This window comes from Hemicordylus capensis, chromosome 2, assembly GCF_027244095.1.
Source record: "Hemicordylus capensis ecotype Gifberg chromosome 2, rHemCap1.1.pri, whole genome shotgun sequence".
NCBI classification, from domain to species: domain Eukaryota; kingdom Metazoa; phylum Chordata; class Lepidosauria; order Squamata; family Cordylidae; genus Hemicordylus; species Hemicordylus capensis.
Genome location: NC_069658.1, coordinates 167008538 through 167025775, shown reverse-complemented (window position 1 = coordinate 167025775; position 17238 = coordinate 167008538). Strand labels below are relative to the sequence as shown.

General features: G+C 46.0%; 1 protein-coding gene and 1 long non-coding RNA gene across 5 annotated transcripts in view; both read right to left on the bottom strand.

The window, feature by feature from the left end:
- TRPC4 (transient receptor potential cation channel subfamily C member 4) overlaps nt 1-16926 on the bottom strand; it is a 280034-nt gene extending 263108 nt beyond the window's left edge. For 2 of the 4 annotated variants that reach the window (XR_008316011.1, XM_053295518.1), the window contains exon 1: nt 15098-15235. Coding sequence is in view for 1 of the 4 variants with exons in the window: in XM_053295521.1 (XP_053151496.1) it covers nt 15589-15630 (42 nt within the window). In the remaining 3 variants the exon portion in view is untranslated. Of the gene's footprint in view, nt 1-15097; nt 15236-15588 lie in introns of those variants that run through there. The other 2 variants (XM_053295519.1, XM_053295521.1) reach the window with 1 other exon arrangement.
- LOC128344736 (uncharacterized) lies at nt 5026-11598 on the bottom strand. Its single transcript, XR_008316014.1, has 2 exons — nt 11208-11598; nt 5026-5310 (listed from the first exon to the last, which is right to left on the bottom strand). It is a non-coding gene; the product is annotated as an uncharacterized LOC128344736 (long non-coding RNA).
- Nucleotides 16927-17238: the final 312 nt, after the last annotated feature.

The window sequence follows — 17238 nt, the reverse complement described above, 5'->3', positions numbered from 1 at the left end:
ATTGCTACTCTTAGGGATTCAACTTCCTTCCTTCTCTCTCTTCCCTACCTGGCCTCCTACCTTGCAACATGGCAAGCCTCTCTCCCTGCACCATATGTGCAGAGAGGATGCAGAATCTATCTGCATCCACCTAGATAGATAGATTAGAGATCCTAACTCCTCACTTTCCTATCTAGAATGGAGTTCCTTAATAAATGCCTTATATATTGATTTGAAACTATGAATTGGCTCCAAGTTACTTTACTCTCAGCACACACGCATGCCTAACTAAACTACTGCTGTGTTGTGCCTCTGTGCACTCTGCTATAATGAGAAAAGGATTCTCTCACCACAGAGAATTTCCAACACTATATTTGTATCTTGGAGAAGGCAACACTTTCTCTAGCTGGCCCCAAAGCCTTCACTGCTCAGTCACCCTCACAATAACACAGCAGCTTTTGCTAGGAAGAGGAGGCAATCAATACCCAAACCAAGGGTGGGGGTAATGGCCAGGTGTTGTAATACAACTCTGCAAGTCTCTCCCTTTGCCCAAAGTGTGGGGATGAAGATCAATGAAAGGGGGTTCTGAGGCATGACAGTGTATAGCTGCTTTGGGGATTGGAAGCCAGCACAGCTGCTGGAAGATTTATTGATGCCTCATTAAGAAGGAAATGTATGAACCTGGAGGCCATTTGATAGTCTCACACTGCCTGTGAGGCTGCATGCACAGCTCTTTCACGGCTCTGCTCATGGATGATATTCATGGGAGAGGGATCTGAATGGAGAGCCTGAGGCATGCTGATGTGTTTGGGGAGTTGCTTGGTGAGTCAGTACAGTGTTGGGGGAGGGAACTAGCAGCAATGGTCCTGAGCTGAGTGAGTGATGGGCAGCAGACAGAACTTTCGGTGTGATCTGCAATGACTATTAGAGGTGTTTTTGCAACGGTGGAAGAGCTGCAAAATACTGCAGGGCTTCTGTCCACGGGTGTAGCTATAATTAAATGATTGGATTCAAAGAAACCAGCCCCCCACCTCCTGAGGGCCCTCCAGCTCCACCCCTCCCTATTTTCTTCATTATCTCCACTCTGAGGGGCCACTGGGAAGAGGAGCAAACACAGGCCCCCTCTCCCCTAGCTACGCTCCCGCCCCTGAATTGCATTCAGCTGGACATATGAATTGCTTCAGGATAGGTGATCAGCTCCTTGACTGGCCCACAAATCAGCTGGGCAGCTTGAGTATTCAAGCTGAATACTCGAAAAGACCCACTGTGGTTTTTTGAGTGATTGATTTGAGTTCTCCGATTCCTCCCAGGATCCTCTACTCCCCACTGTACAGTTATCACACACCACCCAAGAAAAAATTCTTTCCTTGAGGGGAAGGAAATAGGAAACAGGCTAGGAAGGGCAGAAGAGCAGGGCAGGTGGTGGAGGGCAGAAGTGTGTCATCTGCAACTGGAGATCAAGAGTGCTTGCAAGTACCCACCACCTCCCAGCTCCCTACAACCCAGAATAGTCCCCCGGGGCTGAGAGGAGATGGCAAATGTGATGCAGCACAGGAAAGTTCCTGTGCAAAGTTCCATAGCAAAGCATGCTACGGTGGCAAGCAGGACCTGCTCTCCTTTTTAAAAAAGATCCCACTCCCTGCACACCAAACCTGTACACAAACCTCAACATGAACCTCAGGCACCGAACCTGCGCATGAACCTCAGTTCATGCACATCTGTAGTTTCAGACAGTGCTGGGGCTCAAGATGGAGCTGCCCAGGATCAAATAAGAAAACTAAGTAATGTGTGAACAGCCCCCATCTGATTACTGCAGTTACCCCAGCATGGGCTCCGGTGTCAACCTCAGAGATCCACAGTCTAGTCACCCAACTAAGACCAGGAAAGGCTCCAAGAGAGGACCTCACTGCTCCAGAGACTGTTAAAAACAATCTGGACTGGTGGGACCCTATCCCGGCATTGCCTTTTACCTATAATGACACAAATGGCCAAATTCCCAAGGACTGGGGTGTAGCGCTCATTGTCCCCATATTTAAAAAGGGCAAGGATGATCCCGCCAGTTACAGACCCATCAGTTTGCTCAATACCATCAGCAAACTCTATGCGAGGCACCTATACATGAAACTTAAGGATTGGCTGGAACAGGAAAATCTTGCTGAGGAACAAGCAGGCTTCAGGGAAGGGTGCTCCACCATTGATCAGTGCCTAGTCCTACAGCACCTCATTGAGAAATACTCCTCCTACAGGGCGACCTCTCTTTATGTTGCCTTCATTGATCTCAAGGCAGCATTCGATTCTATCTCAAGTGTCAAACTATGGGCGTAGTTGGAGGCCTCCTCTATTGACCAGCGTTTGCTATATCTTCTTCGCACCCTGCATATAGACACTTCACTCAAAGTGAGATGTCGTCTACAAGGCCATCTAACAAGGGCTGTTCTAACTCAGAAGGGCGTCAAACAAGGATGTAACCTGGTCCCACTCCTATTTAACTTCTACATTAATTCTATCGTGGGCCAGCTCAGCAATTCTGATTTCCACCCTCCAAAACCCACAGGGAGACACATTGCCATACCGTTCTATGTGGATGAGGAAGCCATCCTCTCAAGGACCCCCACTGGCCTTAGAAGAGCACTGGGGGCCCTGATGTTGAACTGCAAGGAGGTCTGCCTCGAAATTAACTATCACATCAGAAGTAGGAAACCTGCCAGGGAGGCGGTTGGACCATTAGACAATGAGGGAGTGAAAAGGATTATTAAGGGGGATATGGAGGTTGCAGAGAAGATAAATGAGTTCTTTGCGTCTGTCTTCATGGCAGAGGATACTGAGCATATACATGTTCCTAAAACAGGCTTTTTGGGGATGGAGGCTAAAGAACTAAGTTAGATAGAAGTGACAAGAGCTGATGTCCTAAACTGTCTGGAAAAAACTGAAAACTAACAAGTCACCAGGGCCGGATGCCATCCATCCAAAGAACTCAAAGAACTAAAATGTGAAATTGCCGACCTCCTTGCTAAAATATATAACTTATCCCTGCAATCGGGCTCTGTACAGGAGGACTGGAAAGTAGCAAATGGCCACTGTGTGAAACAGGATGCTGGACTAGATGGGCCTTGGGCCTGATCCAGCAGGGCTGATCTTGTGTTCTTAAAACTAAAATCATGGCATTTGCCAGGAGGCCCAAGATCTACTCCTGGAGGGTTGGGGGACATAAGATTGAGCATGTTCCACATTTTAAGTACTTGGGAGTAGTTTTTCATTCTGGCGGCTCTAGAAAAGCTCATGGAGAACACGTAGCTCTAAATGCCCAGAGAAGCTCCTCTGCCATCCTCCAATCCCTGCAGCGCTTGAACTGTGTCTAGCTCAACTCCTTTATGGTGACTAGTGACTAGCTCAAGTCACTAGCTCAACTCCTTTATGGTGCTCAATTGGACCCTTTCCCCAACATTGCCACACTAGAACATGTACAGTCTAAATTTCTGAGGGCAGTGCTCCATGTTCCGAGATGTGCCCCCAATGCCACTCTGAGACTAGAAACAGGCCTGATCAAGATGGAGGCTAGGGTGTGGGTGACCACTCTCTGTTACTGGCTGAGACTATCCTCTTGCCCAATTGGTCTTGCCCCCGCTAACCCTACATAACGAATACTGATCTAGATGAACTCACACAATTGAGGCAAAAATAGCTACTCTGGGCCTCTCCCCCCGATCTTGCTCAACATGGGCTAAGATCAGGCAAAAGCAACCATCAAGCAGCACATTACAGACATTGAGCACCAAACTGATCTGAGCAGCGTGCCAAAATTTTATATCAGTGATAGACGTAGATATTCAGCCTCTCCAGCAGCATATCTCACCCAACTGGAGGTCCCAAACCACTGAAGGGTGTTCACTTTGGCTCGCTGTCATGGCCTCCCCTCAGCAGTGCTAGAAGGCTGTTATAGAAGAATCTCATTTGCAGAGTGACTATGCACCTGTGGCTCAGGGCAGATTCAAACTACTAAGCACGTCCTCCTATACTGCTCGTTCTATATAGACATTCGTGCCTCTCTTATCCTTCCATTGATAAGCAAGTATCTGGGTTGTCCAAGCCAATTTTACAGTTCCCTGCTACTCTCTGACTTTAAGCCTGCCATTACATATAGCGTTGCCAGGTACTGTGTGGCTGTGATCAGCATCTGTTGGTGGATGACAGGCTGTGAGCCCTTTCAGCTCCGATTTGACCCTTTAACTGCTCACGCCTCCCTTTTAATTCCTTTTTTATTGGTTTTATTGCTCATTATAATTTTTATTCTGGCTTTCCCAGTTGTATTATATTTATGTCCCCACATGTTTTTTAACTTTACTATTTCATGTCCCCCTTTAATGTCTTCTATGCACTTTTATGACTTTTAAACATAATAGTAATAGTATTATTTTATTTTATTTTTCATTTTTAGTATTTTAAATCACCCTCATACATTTTTAGTATTATTAGTCCTTTTAATGCTAATATATGCACCATCATATATGTAACCACCTTCAATTACCACTTTCATTTACTTGTACTCTTTAATATGTTATTTTATTGGTGGTCTATGACCATAATAAAGGATGATGATGATGATGACGATGACTCTAGCATCCAACTGGGAGTGCAGGAAGGGTTCTTGGGAGCACCTCTGCCCTCAGGACATGCTCACAGCAAGAAGCCAGCCAGCTAACCTCAATGTCTCTGGCACTCAGATTACTGGCCTGACTCCTGTGCCTTTAATAGCAGAAGGAAGTGCTGAAATGAAGTAGGAAAAGCTTCCCCATCACTTCATTTCCATTCCAGGAAACGTTTCTGTAAGGCTCAGGAACAGAGTCGGGGGGTGTGTCTGTATGGCAATAATATTTGTCAGTTTTGTGGACTGGCAGTTCTGAAGCACCAGGCTTGGCTTGATTGGCAGTATGAAGAACACCCCGAGTTCCTGAAGGGACTTGTATCATTTGGAAAGAGGAGACTTTCTGAAGAGGCTCTTCAGAAAGAGGAGTCAGGAACTGTTTGAGCAGTCTTGCTACCTTTATGAGTCTAAAAAAAACCTCAGTTACATATTCCAATTTATTTGTGTACATGCAAAGATAAAACTTCCTACTGAGGATAAGCTAAGACAAACATCAAGAAACAGAAAATCCCAGCTGAGCCACTTGAGAAGATTCAGCTCTGCGAGCTTTTAGTGCTTACATCTAGGCAAAGGCAGGCTACATTTGTGCTATGATGCTTCTATTGATTCATCTTTTTTAGAAATCCTTCAAGGTTCTCTTTGGCTGCAGTTCTCCGTGGATGGTGGAGTTCCAAATTACCCAGTCCTGTCTGCAAAGTGGAAGCCATCAATTACTTCGTTGTTTAAAGTTGGATACTACTGATACTATATATACTATTTACTCCATTGTTTAAAGTTGGATACTACTGATACTGTATATACTAGTTAGGTACTATAATTTAGTTAATTATGGACAAATTGACATTTTAATCTTTATGTTAATTTTAAGTTATATTAGACATGTATATTGTTGGTGTTTGTTTTTTCTGCTCATGTAGCAAAATAAAGTTACTACTACTGCTGCTCTTTGTTGATTTCCAGGTGTTACAGAGAGTGCAGTACTTGTGTACTTTGACACAGGGTTCAGTTCCTTCATTTCACTGGGGTCTTCCCTCCCCTTGGCATTACCAATACACATATGTGCAATGAATTTAAAAATGGAAGAAAACATCTGATGTTATTCTATGCATGACTGCATTAAAGTTCTTATTGTGTAGTATTTCTCTGATCTTCATTTGCCTTGAACACATTCATAAAATACCTCCAAAAAAGGAGACCTGATTGATAGTATACACTAGGGCCTTGTACATGGTCATAGGGGGGTGGTTTCATGGGTGTAAAGACCTCCTACCCTGGTCTTCAACAATAAGCAGATCCCTCGTTTTGGATCTGCAATCTCAGGACCCAGATGATCCAGGCAGCTGCAGTCAACTTTTTAAAATCAGGAGCTGGGGCCTCCAAGGATCAAAAGAGCTATCCCAGCATGCACTGCATTACCAGAAGACCTGGGAACCTCATTACATCATCATCTCTGTGGCCTGACTGACCACAAAGGACAGGAGGCAGCACAAACTTAATGAAGGCATTGCAAGCACAGAATCATAGTGTGTGCTTTGCAGAGTGGCACATTCACACATACCAGCCCCTGCAGCCACAGTGTTCTGATACAAACATGGCCACTCATTACTGGGGACTCCTAGAAATAGCAAGTGAACCCACATGATCAACACACATGTAGGACAGCTGCTATTTCCATTCTACCTCAGTAAAGAACAAGGTACAGGATCTGGGCTACCCACATTTGAGCGAGCTTGGGTTGGAGGGATTTGCGTGGGTTTTCACAAGTCTGAAAATCTAGGTTGCTTGCCTCCTACTTTCATTATAACCATGTGAATGACTCTACAGTTGTATCTTGATGTTTTCTGCATGGTGTTTAATTGATGTGTAGCTGTGCACTGACACATCTGTAAAGTACAGCACAAAAAACATCTTGATGCAATCAATTATTGGTGGGTTTTTTTGCAGTGCTTTACCAATGCATACTTGTATATTAATAAGAGAGAAAAGGAAAATGTGCAAATAAATGGGGAAGAAAGCTGTAGCAAACTGCACAGTGCCAGTAGTTCTTTCTAAATGAGAGTTCAGGAGAACTGGGATGCAGGGTAGGGAAAACCAAAGGAAAACAAAGGAATGAAAAGAAGGTGGGGGGGAATCCACCTGGCTTTGACTCTTCTTTGCTCTTGGATTTGGCTGTGGACCCAAGTTCCCTATAGTGTTGCTAAAGGTTAGCTAGAGATGCTACCCATACTTTTACAAGTGCCAAGAGAGCAGAAGAGGATGTAACCTCCTTCTTCATTGCCACTCCTCTCCAACCTGCTGCAGCAAGCATGAATCCAGTTTTCAACATGGTAGGTAGTGGAAGAGAAACAGAACGGGAGGTACTCTTACAGCAGCTTCTTCCATCACCTCAGAACCTTTGAGCTGCATCTCCAAATTAGGAACTGGGAACCTTGGATTCCAGCTTGCATTGGGACCCCCCCCCCCCACATCCTGGCTTAAGCCTTACAGCAGTTCCTGGTTCCAAGTCCAAGCTAGGCAAATTAAATCTGTTGGAGAAAAAGCTCCTGATGGCACTGATTCCAAGCACCAGCAGCCCTATTGTCCACTAGGGGCATTCAAGGTAGAGATAGCCAGTAAGGGCATTCCCTCTCTGACCGCTTTCTCTACTCTGATTCCCCTTTGTTAGACTGATAATCTCAGGTTTAATTCTCTCACATGGAGAGAGAGACTTCTGTCTTCTCCCCTCCCTGTATGAAGCTAGCAACCAAGCATGTAGGACTTATCTATCTCACTGATGGACTTCCTAAATAAACTAGTTTATTTGGAACTGTAACTCCATGTCTCCAGACAACATGAATTAGCAGTGCTCCCTTACCTGTGTACTCCCTGCTTTCCCCCCACTGGAGCTCGTTTTCCATAAAAGCCTTTGGGGCAGCAGTGTACCTCCCTGCCGCCCCTTCCACCTGTTTGGCTAGAAGTGGCTGGAAGTACCGGGTGTGTGCGCGCACCCAGTACTTCCACTCACTTCTGGCCAAAGAGGGGGAAGGGGCAGCAGGGAGGTACACTGCTGCCCCGAAGGCTTTTACGGAAAGTGAGCGCCAGTGGGTGGAGAGGTAAGTGCACCCTCCTCCGCCCTTAAAGTGGCACTCCCCACCCCCTTGAGCCACCCCTACCCGGTTCCGTGCACAGTGTGTGTGTGTGTGTGTGTGTGTGTGTGTGTGTGTGTGTGTGTGTGTTTTTCAAGGCAGTTGGTTGCTGAACATGGTAGAGACCCTTTATGGGTTTAAAATGTGAATAACGTATAGCATGTACTATCATATTTATGTCCTGCGCTTCTTTCCAAGGAGTTCAGTAGCATTCATGGCTCGTCTTCCCACACCAATTTTGTCCTCACAACATTGTTCTGTCGGATAGGCTGAGAATGTGACTGGCCCAAGGTCACCCAGTGAGCTTCATGGCTGAGTGGGGATTTGAACCTGGGTCTCCCTACTCCTAGTCTGACAAGCGAACTGCTACACCACTCTCTATGCACTAGGAGGAATGTACTGGATAGTTTGGGAATAGCCTCATCTTAGTGGTAGGTAAGCACTGCTGAAAGCTGAAATACCTGATTTTGCTTTGACTGATCAGCCCATGTGCAGGTGAGCCTGGCTGCTCACCTAAGCAGCATGAGCTTCCAGTTCCCTTTATTTGGGCATCAGTCCTCTCTGATCCCAGTTGCCCCAAGATATAAGAGAGCACCACTTAGAGCAGGGATCCCTAAACTTGGATCCCCAGATGTTGTTGAACCACAACTGCCATCATCCCCAGCCTTTGGCCACTGTGACTGGTGATGACCCAAGCTGTAGTCCCAAGCTGTAGTCTAACCATGGGGACTTTCTCATGATCAAGCATGCAGGCGGGCAGGTGGGGAGGAAGCCTAAGAAAGTTTACTTCTCCCGCAGGTGATCATCCTGTTGGTGCTGGGAATGCAGATTGTGCACCCAAATGCCCCTTCCAGCAAGGAAGTGTGGGGGTTGCAACAAGTTGTCCCAGCCCCCGGAAATAATAATAATAATTCAATTTCTATACTGCCCTTCCAAAAATGGCTCAGGGCGGTTTACAAAGAGAAATAACAAATAAGATGGCTCCCTCTCCCCAAAGGGCTCACATTCTAAAAAGAAACATAAGACACACACCAGCAACAGTCACTGGAAGTACTGTGCTGGGGGTGGATAGGGCCAGTTACTCTCCCCCTGCTAAATAAATAAAGAGAATCACCACGGTAAAAGGTGCCTCTTTGCCCAGTTAGCAGGGCAATCCCACAATGCATCACAAAAACACTTCTTCAAAAACAGGTAACAATCTAGAAAATTTAAAATAGAAGCTCGGTTTTGCAAAAGCAGTACTTGACCAAAAATAACGCTGAAAAACATGCCAATATTTAAATTTTCTAGATTGTTACCTTTTTTTGAAGAAGTGTTTTTGTGATAGAATTATATTGGATAATATGTAAATGTACAATGATTACAGTTTTCATAACAGGTCATTTTAATATTATTTTTAAAGAGTCTAATGATTGTGTATTTTAACATGTGTCCTAGTTTGCCCTGAAGAAGGCTTCGGCCGATACACATTGGGTTCAAATAAACAGGTTTACAGTACCTTTTGTGTTTTCATTTGCATCTGCTCATAAGAACAGCGTCAATATCTGGGGATCCAAGGCTTAAACCAGGGCTGAATGACTTTGGCCCTCCAGTTGTTTTTGGACTACAATTCCCATAATCTCCAGCCATAGTGAGGTATGATAGGCATTGTAGTCTAACATCTGCAAGAGGGCTGAAGTTTTGGAGCCCTGCCTTAGACTGTTATCAGCCTGGCCTTCCCTCAGCAGGGAGCCATTGCATTGTCCATCTAAAACCCAGAATTCCTGATGGTGCATATGAAGAATTAGCTTAGGATACCCCTCAAATTACTCAGCCCACCTCTGAGTGATTTGGCAATTACTCAGAAGTGGCAATATCAAGCCAATGCCAAAGAACTAGTCATTTACTGAGAGAAGCATAAGTGGGACATATGGATGTCAGGAACGAAACACTTTGAAAGGACATGTCTAGAAGTATGACTGCTTGAATTAAGGCTTGTTCACACAGCCCTGAACAGGATCAGAGGAGTGCCCAGCCAGGGCAGCAGAGCTGTGCACACTCATCAGCAGTCGTGTGAATCTAAAGATCAAGGTAGGAAGAGGAGAGGAGAGCGAACATGTGAGAGCCGGGAAATATGGCTTCTTGTCCACCCTCAATAAAATGTTATGGACAGAATGCTTGGGCATGCTTGTCCTAGCCAGCTCCCGGCTTCCACATCATTGGTCTCCCCTCCTCTGAAGCTGATTTTTGTGTGCACACAAGTGCAGATTGGAAAAGCACATGGCTCTTCTTCCCTGGCTGGTTGCTCCTCCTACCCTGCTTAGGGTCATGTGAATGAGCCCATACTCTGCCTTTCCACATCCCACTTCTGTAGAGTTGCCATGCACCCTCCCCCCAGAATTCCGGGTTTCACCTAGATTTTAAGCATCTCATCCAGATAGCTTAGCCCACCTGGATTCACCCAGATTTCAGCTTTCATTTAAAAAGAAGAAGCTAAACTCTAACCCTTGCAGAAGCGGAGTTATGGAGCAAAACGCGCAGTCACTATTCTGCTCAAAAATTATTTTCAAGCCAATTTACATAATATGCAAATTAGGCACCCGGATTTGGAAAGCCAGAATATGGCAGCCCTACACTTCTGGAAAGTGGAAGCCTACTTTCCCTGAGCTGATCAAAGTTGGCAAAGACCCTGGAGTGACCCTACTTCAATCCTCAGTTTTATCAGTCCCCTGCTTCCTGCATTGCAGCTGACCCAGACATGCTCTCCCTTGGTTCTGTGATTTGGCCATTTCCCACTGCCAACAAGAGCTAGCCTCTGCTTTAGTTCTCATATGCTTTTGTGCCCTCAGCTGGTCTGGAGTGGGGAGTTCTTGGATGAGGAAGGAATGTTTGTTATTTATTAAATGCATAAACTATTTAAATAAAAATAATTTTAGATTTCCTTAGGATCTGGGACTAAGGAAATGTCAACTTTGGCCTTGACAATGCCAAATGCTTTTGGGGTGATATTGATACTGTGGGGAACCATAGAGGCATCCCAGGGTGCCCCACTCATCTCACCCCATGGATAGTATGAAAAGCACTGTTTATTCTGTACTTTCTGTTTCCTTCATATTCCTTAAGTTGCAAATAACTGGCAGTTTCTCCTGGAATAATATATATATTTTTAAATACTGAGCCTACTCCCACTGCCTCATTTATAAGGTACATCCGGATAAACATACATCTTGGTTGCCATGTGTGCCTGGAATTGAGTGAGGGTGATTTAGAAGCACTCTCTTCTAAAAATCAAAGCTGCCCAGTCATGCGTTTCATAGCTTTGCTGTTCTGAAGTGAATTGTGTCCAGGTTTATCCTGTTTTCCCAGAGCATCAGCTACTTCTTTTCAGAACTATTAGGGTGCCTGTAATATAGCCAGGCCATCTAATAGCTTACAAAAGTGAATGCAATGCACAGTCAAATTCCTCCAGTCACTCCGTTTACCATATAAGTCAGTCTATCGCTTGCTTCGCCATCATTCTTGCCATAACCAAACTCATGCTTCCTTCTCTTGCCTAGCTCCCTCTTTCCGTTTTTAGGTTTCTGTCACTGTTGGGGCTTAAGAAGCAAAATGGAAAAAAGAACTGTTCTGTAGGACTGAATACTACAAGATTCTACAAAAGATTTGTGGCATGTTTAGCTGTTACAAATGAACTTTGGTTTTTTAGAAGTGGAAAAAAAGATGTTTAAGAGCTGTCTTGGTTAAAGATCACAAGGTGGGGGGCAGTGAGAACAGTATGAGGAACTGGTAAAAGCTTCAGAGAGAGTCCTCCCTTCAAACCAGGGGTTCCCAACCTTTTATAACAAGTGCATCTTTTCTGTCATAAACTTTCAGTTCAGGTACCCCACAGATATTGATATTGTGTGTGTGTGTGTGTGTGTGTGTGTGTGTGTGTGTTACCTAGACAGACAGACATGCACTCACAAATTTAACAATAACAGCTTTGAGACAAGCTACTCTAGTTACTGGCTTACATCCAGACTAAGTTACTCATGAGTATCCCCACAGAAATTAATGGGACAAGTCCTATTAATTCAAATGGAAGTACTCAGTGCTAATTTTCTAAAGCCTGTCAGGCTGAGAGAATATGTGATGGCCGGGGGTGGGTGGCTGGGTCAAGGTTTGGTTTTCTCCCCCCCCCCCGAGGTTCTCGCCCACACCGAGGCCTTCACCTCCCTAGGTACATGGAGCTTCATCATGCAGCCAGCCAGTCAAGAGCAGAGAAGGAGGGTCTTCAACCTCCTCCCTCGCCTTCTGCAATGGGCACATCACTGAGGATGTGTCTGCTTCAAACCAACAGTCCTCAGATAGGGAACAATTAACATGGCTGCAGTGTGTGGGAAGGCAGGAGGGATCTGAGTACCCTCTGGGAGCCCTTCAAGGACCCTTAGGAGTACTAGTTCCCCCTGTTGGAAACTGCAGCTTTAAACCAAAAACCTTCTGTCATCCATTGTGAGTGACCATTCCTCCAGAGGTTAAGAGGTACAGTGTTTTAGCCTCAAAATAACCCTGAAAGGTAGGCTCAAGTAACATGTGATTTTGGCTAGCGAGAGGAGAGCTGGTCTTGTGGTAGCAAGCATGACTTGTCCCCTTAGCTAAGCAGGGTCTGCCCTGGTTGCATCTGAATGGGAGACTAGAAGTGTGAGCACTGCAAGATATTCCCCTCAGGAGATGAAGCTGCTCTGGGAAGAGCAGAAGGTTCCAAGTTCCCTCCCTGGCTCCTCCAAGATAGGGCTGAGAGAGATTCCTGCCTGCAACCTTGGAGAAGCCGCTGCCAGTCTGTGTAGACAATACTGAGCTAGATGGACCAATGGTCTGATCCAGTATATGGCAGCTTCTTTTGTTCCTATGTTGGCAGACCAATTTCTTTAGGACATCTCTTTGGGACATCTATCCCAACCTCTAATAAAAGGAAATAAAATTTTAAGAGCAAAAGAGGTAGCTGAAGTATCCTCACTATGACCGTTTACCTCCCCCAGCTTCTTCTTCCATACACCTTCCTCCTGCCCAAACTCTTTTCCGGTATTACAGCCTGACTGAGGGGCGGGATGGGGGAGGAAAGTTTGGGCAGTGGACCACAGAGAGGTAAACTAATGGCAGGGGTTCATCCAAATGAGAAGTCCAGCTCTCTTCATTTAAAAAAAAAAAAAGGCCAGTTAGGCCCTCCTTGGCCCCAAGGCAGACCCAGGTTTAAGCAAAGGGGTCTGCGGCCATCATGTACTCTAGGCTGAGGGAGATCTGCCCAAACCATCCGGTGGGCAGGATCTCAACTATGTTAATGAGGACAAAATCCCATTGAAATGAATGAGACTTGTTAATCATGATCCATTTATTTCAGTGGTGCTTAATCTTGCCTAACTTTGTTTGGATCCCGCCCAGTAAGTGTCACGACACTGAACAGGTATCTCACATACTGTTCAAAACAAGTTGTCTGTTAGATAGACAAAATATAAACAAAAGAAGGTAAGGAAGAGATCTGGTCATGTGGTAGCAAGCATGACTTGTCCCCTTAGCTAAGCAGGGTCTGCTCTGGTTGCATATGAATGGGAGACTTGATGTGTGACCACTGTAAAGATATTCCCCTCAGCGGATGAAGCCACTCTGGGAAGAGCATCTAGGCTCCAAGTTCCTTCCCTCCAAGATAGGGCTGAGAGAGCATTCCAAGATTGGGCTGAGGAGCCTGCAGCCTTGGAGAAGCCGTTGCAAGTCTGTGTAGACAATACTGAGCAAGATGGACCTATGGTCTGACTAAGTATATGGCAGCTTCCTATGTTCCTGTGTGACTGTGATGCTGAGCAGCAATACAATTTGAATTAAGCTCCATTTGTTATCTGTATACATCTAAGTATCTTTCATTTGACCTTCACTTCTTTTGTACCCCTTGTCCAGGTTGCATTGCCTGCTCTCCAGGGACAACATGGCACTCACCTTCTCTGATTAGCTCATTATATCTCAAGCCAATAGAGATAGTGTGGGTTTTTTTGCTACCATACTTCAAAATAACTGCCTAGAAACACAAGTTTTGGGCGGTATAGAAATATTTTAAATAAAATAAAAATAAATAAAATCCTTTGAAATCGCAGCAAGCAAAGGCTGTGATCTTACACAACAGACTGGTGGACTGCAGCTCCCCTGACTAATAATTACATCAATGTTATCTCTTCTGAATCCATCAGATGATGCCGTGGCTTAAATGAAAAAGGAGAATTATTGGGAAGGCTGGGGGATTTGTAGGAAAGGTAAAATGATTACTACAGTGCTACGACCACTGCTCATGACCAGCGAACCAATTTTTATGGTTTTCCTGATTTAAAGTTATCCTTTATCAATATTAGAGATTTTTGTCTTTTTTTAACCTGAGAGTAGTTAAGTACTGAGATGCATCATGGTTCTGTGGATTCTGTGGCTCTTGAAAGAAATTTGCTCAAATTCCAGTTTCACCAGTTTGGGGCCCATTCACACAGGTTCTATGCAACAGTGATGACTTGAATTTCTGAATAAGCCATCACAGATTAATAAATGCAAATATAATTTTCATATCATCCAATGTCTACTCAAACACAAATACTCTTCAGTGGAGAGAAAGTTCACATTTACAGTTGAGACAGTTGCTCCAAGTGCTGAGTAACCAAGTAATGAAAGGTGCATGCATGAAGCAGCTGCCCTTGGTCTTGTTTAAACCACTGCCTCTCAACTCTCATCCAAGAAATTGGAATAACTTTTTCTCACTAGCAGTACAACAAATAGAATAAGATGAATAAGCACTATCTCAACTTCTTAGTCTTACACACTTACTAACAAAACACTGTAGTGCTTAGGGTGTGTTTGCATGTCTGGAAAAATCACAGGTACCCAGGCCTATGTTTATTGCATGTGTGTTCTCTCTCTCTCTCTCCCTCCCACCAGAGCAATAATGCAGCTGACCAGTAATATGGGGGCTCAATATTTTTTTTGTTATATATGAAGTGAACCTTCTGTAGTCTGAAAGTATGTATAACCTAACATTTGTATCCAAGATACCCTGGACAACAGCATCTTGTCAACCTTCAGAGAGTTCTGTTTGAGTCCCCAAATTATCAGGTCTGTCAGCTCCTAATAATGATGCTCCATACAGCAAATATTTAAAGTGAAATATGACAGAGAGTTGGGGAAATCAATCTGCTAAATTCCAGGAGGAAAATGTCCTCCTCACCCACAGCCAGTGCTTCGTTTCTAGAAAAGGAAACGCTGAGGCTCAAGCCTGAATTGGAAACACACACATGCATACCCTATGGACTGGAGAACTCTACTGCCCTTTCCTCTCTGGGAAGGGCAGGGGACTCTCTATACTTACTGAGTGGTGTGGGGAATGCACTCTGCACGTGTTCAGGAGCACTTTCGCCTCTTCTACCTTCCCATTCCAGTGTTCAGCACTGAAATCCTTGCTCTTGGCTGAAGGTATACTTAAGAATGTGTGCCAGTATTTGCGCCTACTCCTTCCCAGCTAGTTAGCTGGTTTCTCCCCACACTGCGGGTATTTAGACGGTAAGTTCTACTGCCTTGTTTTGCTTTTGTGCAGCACCATGTCCACTGATCCTGACGATGATGTTGGCATGATCATCACTGCCAGTACCCACCCCGGTCCCACTTTCTTTTCAGAGAGCTCCTTTCCAGGGGTACCTGCCAACCTCTCACGTTGTTGCTTTCCTGTGAGCAAAAGTTCTCGAGATGCTCAGAACAGGAGAGCGTCTTCCGCAAGCGGCAATTTGCAACGCCCTCGGCTGCCTCCCCTTCCCCACTACCCATTTCTCACGTCGGGGATCCAAAGGAAGCCGAAGAACTTACTGGGCGTGAGGACAAGAGCCAGGCTCCGCGACGCAGCTGCATTGCCCCCCCTTGGCAAATCCGCTCCGAGAAGTCAGTGGAGCTCCCGCGGTGCCTCCGCCAGTCCGCGCAGCGGCTCTGCCAGACCCTTTTCAGCGGCTTCAGCAGTCCAGCCCAAGCAACCCGCCGGAGCAGGTGAGGTCTCCTTCGCTCTTTCTCCCTCCTTCTGCCCGCCTTAGCACAGGCACGCAAACTCCCGCGCGGGGATACAGCGCCGGCTTCGCCTCGGCGGCGCAACAGATGAGCGGGCGAGGGAGAGCGCGGCTGCTCCCGCGCGCCGCCGGGGGAATCCCATGCCGTTGCCTGCTGCAGGCAGAAAGCGGCGCCTCCCCTTTCACCTGCCGGGAAGGAGAAGCAGGCGCTCCGTCGCCGAGGTTCCTCCTCCTCGTGCTCACTCGCTCCTCCGCTCGTCGCTGCCCTTCGCACAGCGCGCTACTCGCCCGACAAAGGAACGTGCTTCTGGTTCTCTCTGCTAGCGACGGACTTCGGCTCGCCCTCCAAACGCTCCAGCAGAACACGACACGCACTTTGGCGGGGTTGCGGTTGGCCAGGCGTCTCAGGGCGCCCCCTCTAGGGTTTGTGGGGGATCGCGCTTCCACCCCTGCTGCCGGCGACGCCACCCCGCACAGCGCAGCCCTTGCAACTGGTAGTAGCCGCGCTGCTGCTGACTTTCGTGCTGCGCATGCCAGAGATAGCAGGCACAACGCTCTCGCACCTCCGCTATAAAGTGGATCGCGTCAGGTTCAGGTAGCAGGCTGGGCGAGAGAGCTGCCGCTAATTGGGGTGGAGCGTTCGCCTATAAGGCAGCTTCCTTCCTATGCTGTTAGGACTTCGCTGCCCTCCTCGCTATCTCCAGGTTTGAGGTAACTCTCTCCCTGGACCGAAGAAGGAGAATCGCTAATTGCTTTCCACATATGTTAATATTGCAAACGCTTTGTGGTTGGATCCGTGATCATCATTTCTTCTCTTTAACACGTGTTTCATAATCTTTTTAGTGTCCCCCACACACGAGCAGTAACAAGGCAAAATGCTTTGCACTGCAGCACGAATCACAAGTGCCACTAGCAAAACGGTTGCTAGCGTGGCAGATGATGGAAATCAAGAGCCGGCCCTCCGGGGGTCGCCCGATCCTATGCAGGCGGTTGTCTCGGAAAGAAGTCCCACTGAGTGACAGCTGAAGCAAGCGCCACCGTGCGCCCACACCCACAGAACAAATATTCCAAATCCAACGCGACGTCTCCATATTCAACACATCCACAATTTTGAAGAAGGATTTTTGAAGCCAAGTGAAAAAAATTTCAATTAAAAATTTGAAATTCAAATGCTTGTTGGCATCTTTGGGTTGTTTGGATTTTGGCAGATGTCAAACATGAAATTGTAAAACGCTAATTCTCATTGCACGCTTTGTATCTACTGTTGCATTTTGTTTAAATGCTTTTGTATGTCAACTGTCAAATACTGTCAAATGCAATATGACACCCGTAGTGGCTGGCAAACTGTCTTCCAAGAGAACCTTGGATTCTTTGGAAGCTTATGAGGTGTTCTGTCATGAAAAGAACAGCTGAAATACAACTTGTCTGCCACTACTGATTTTCCTCTACAATGGGTCGC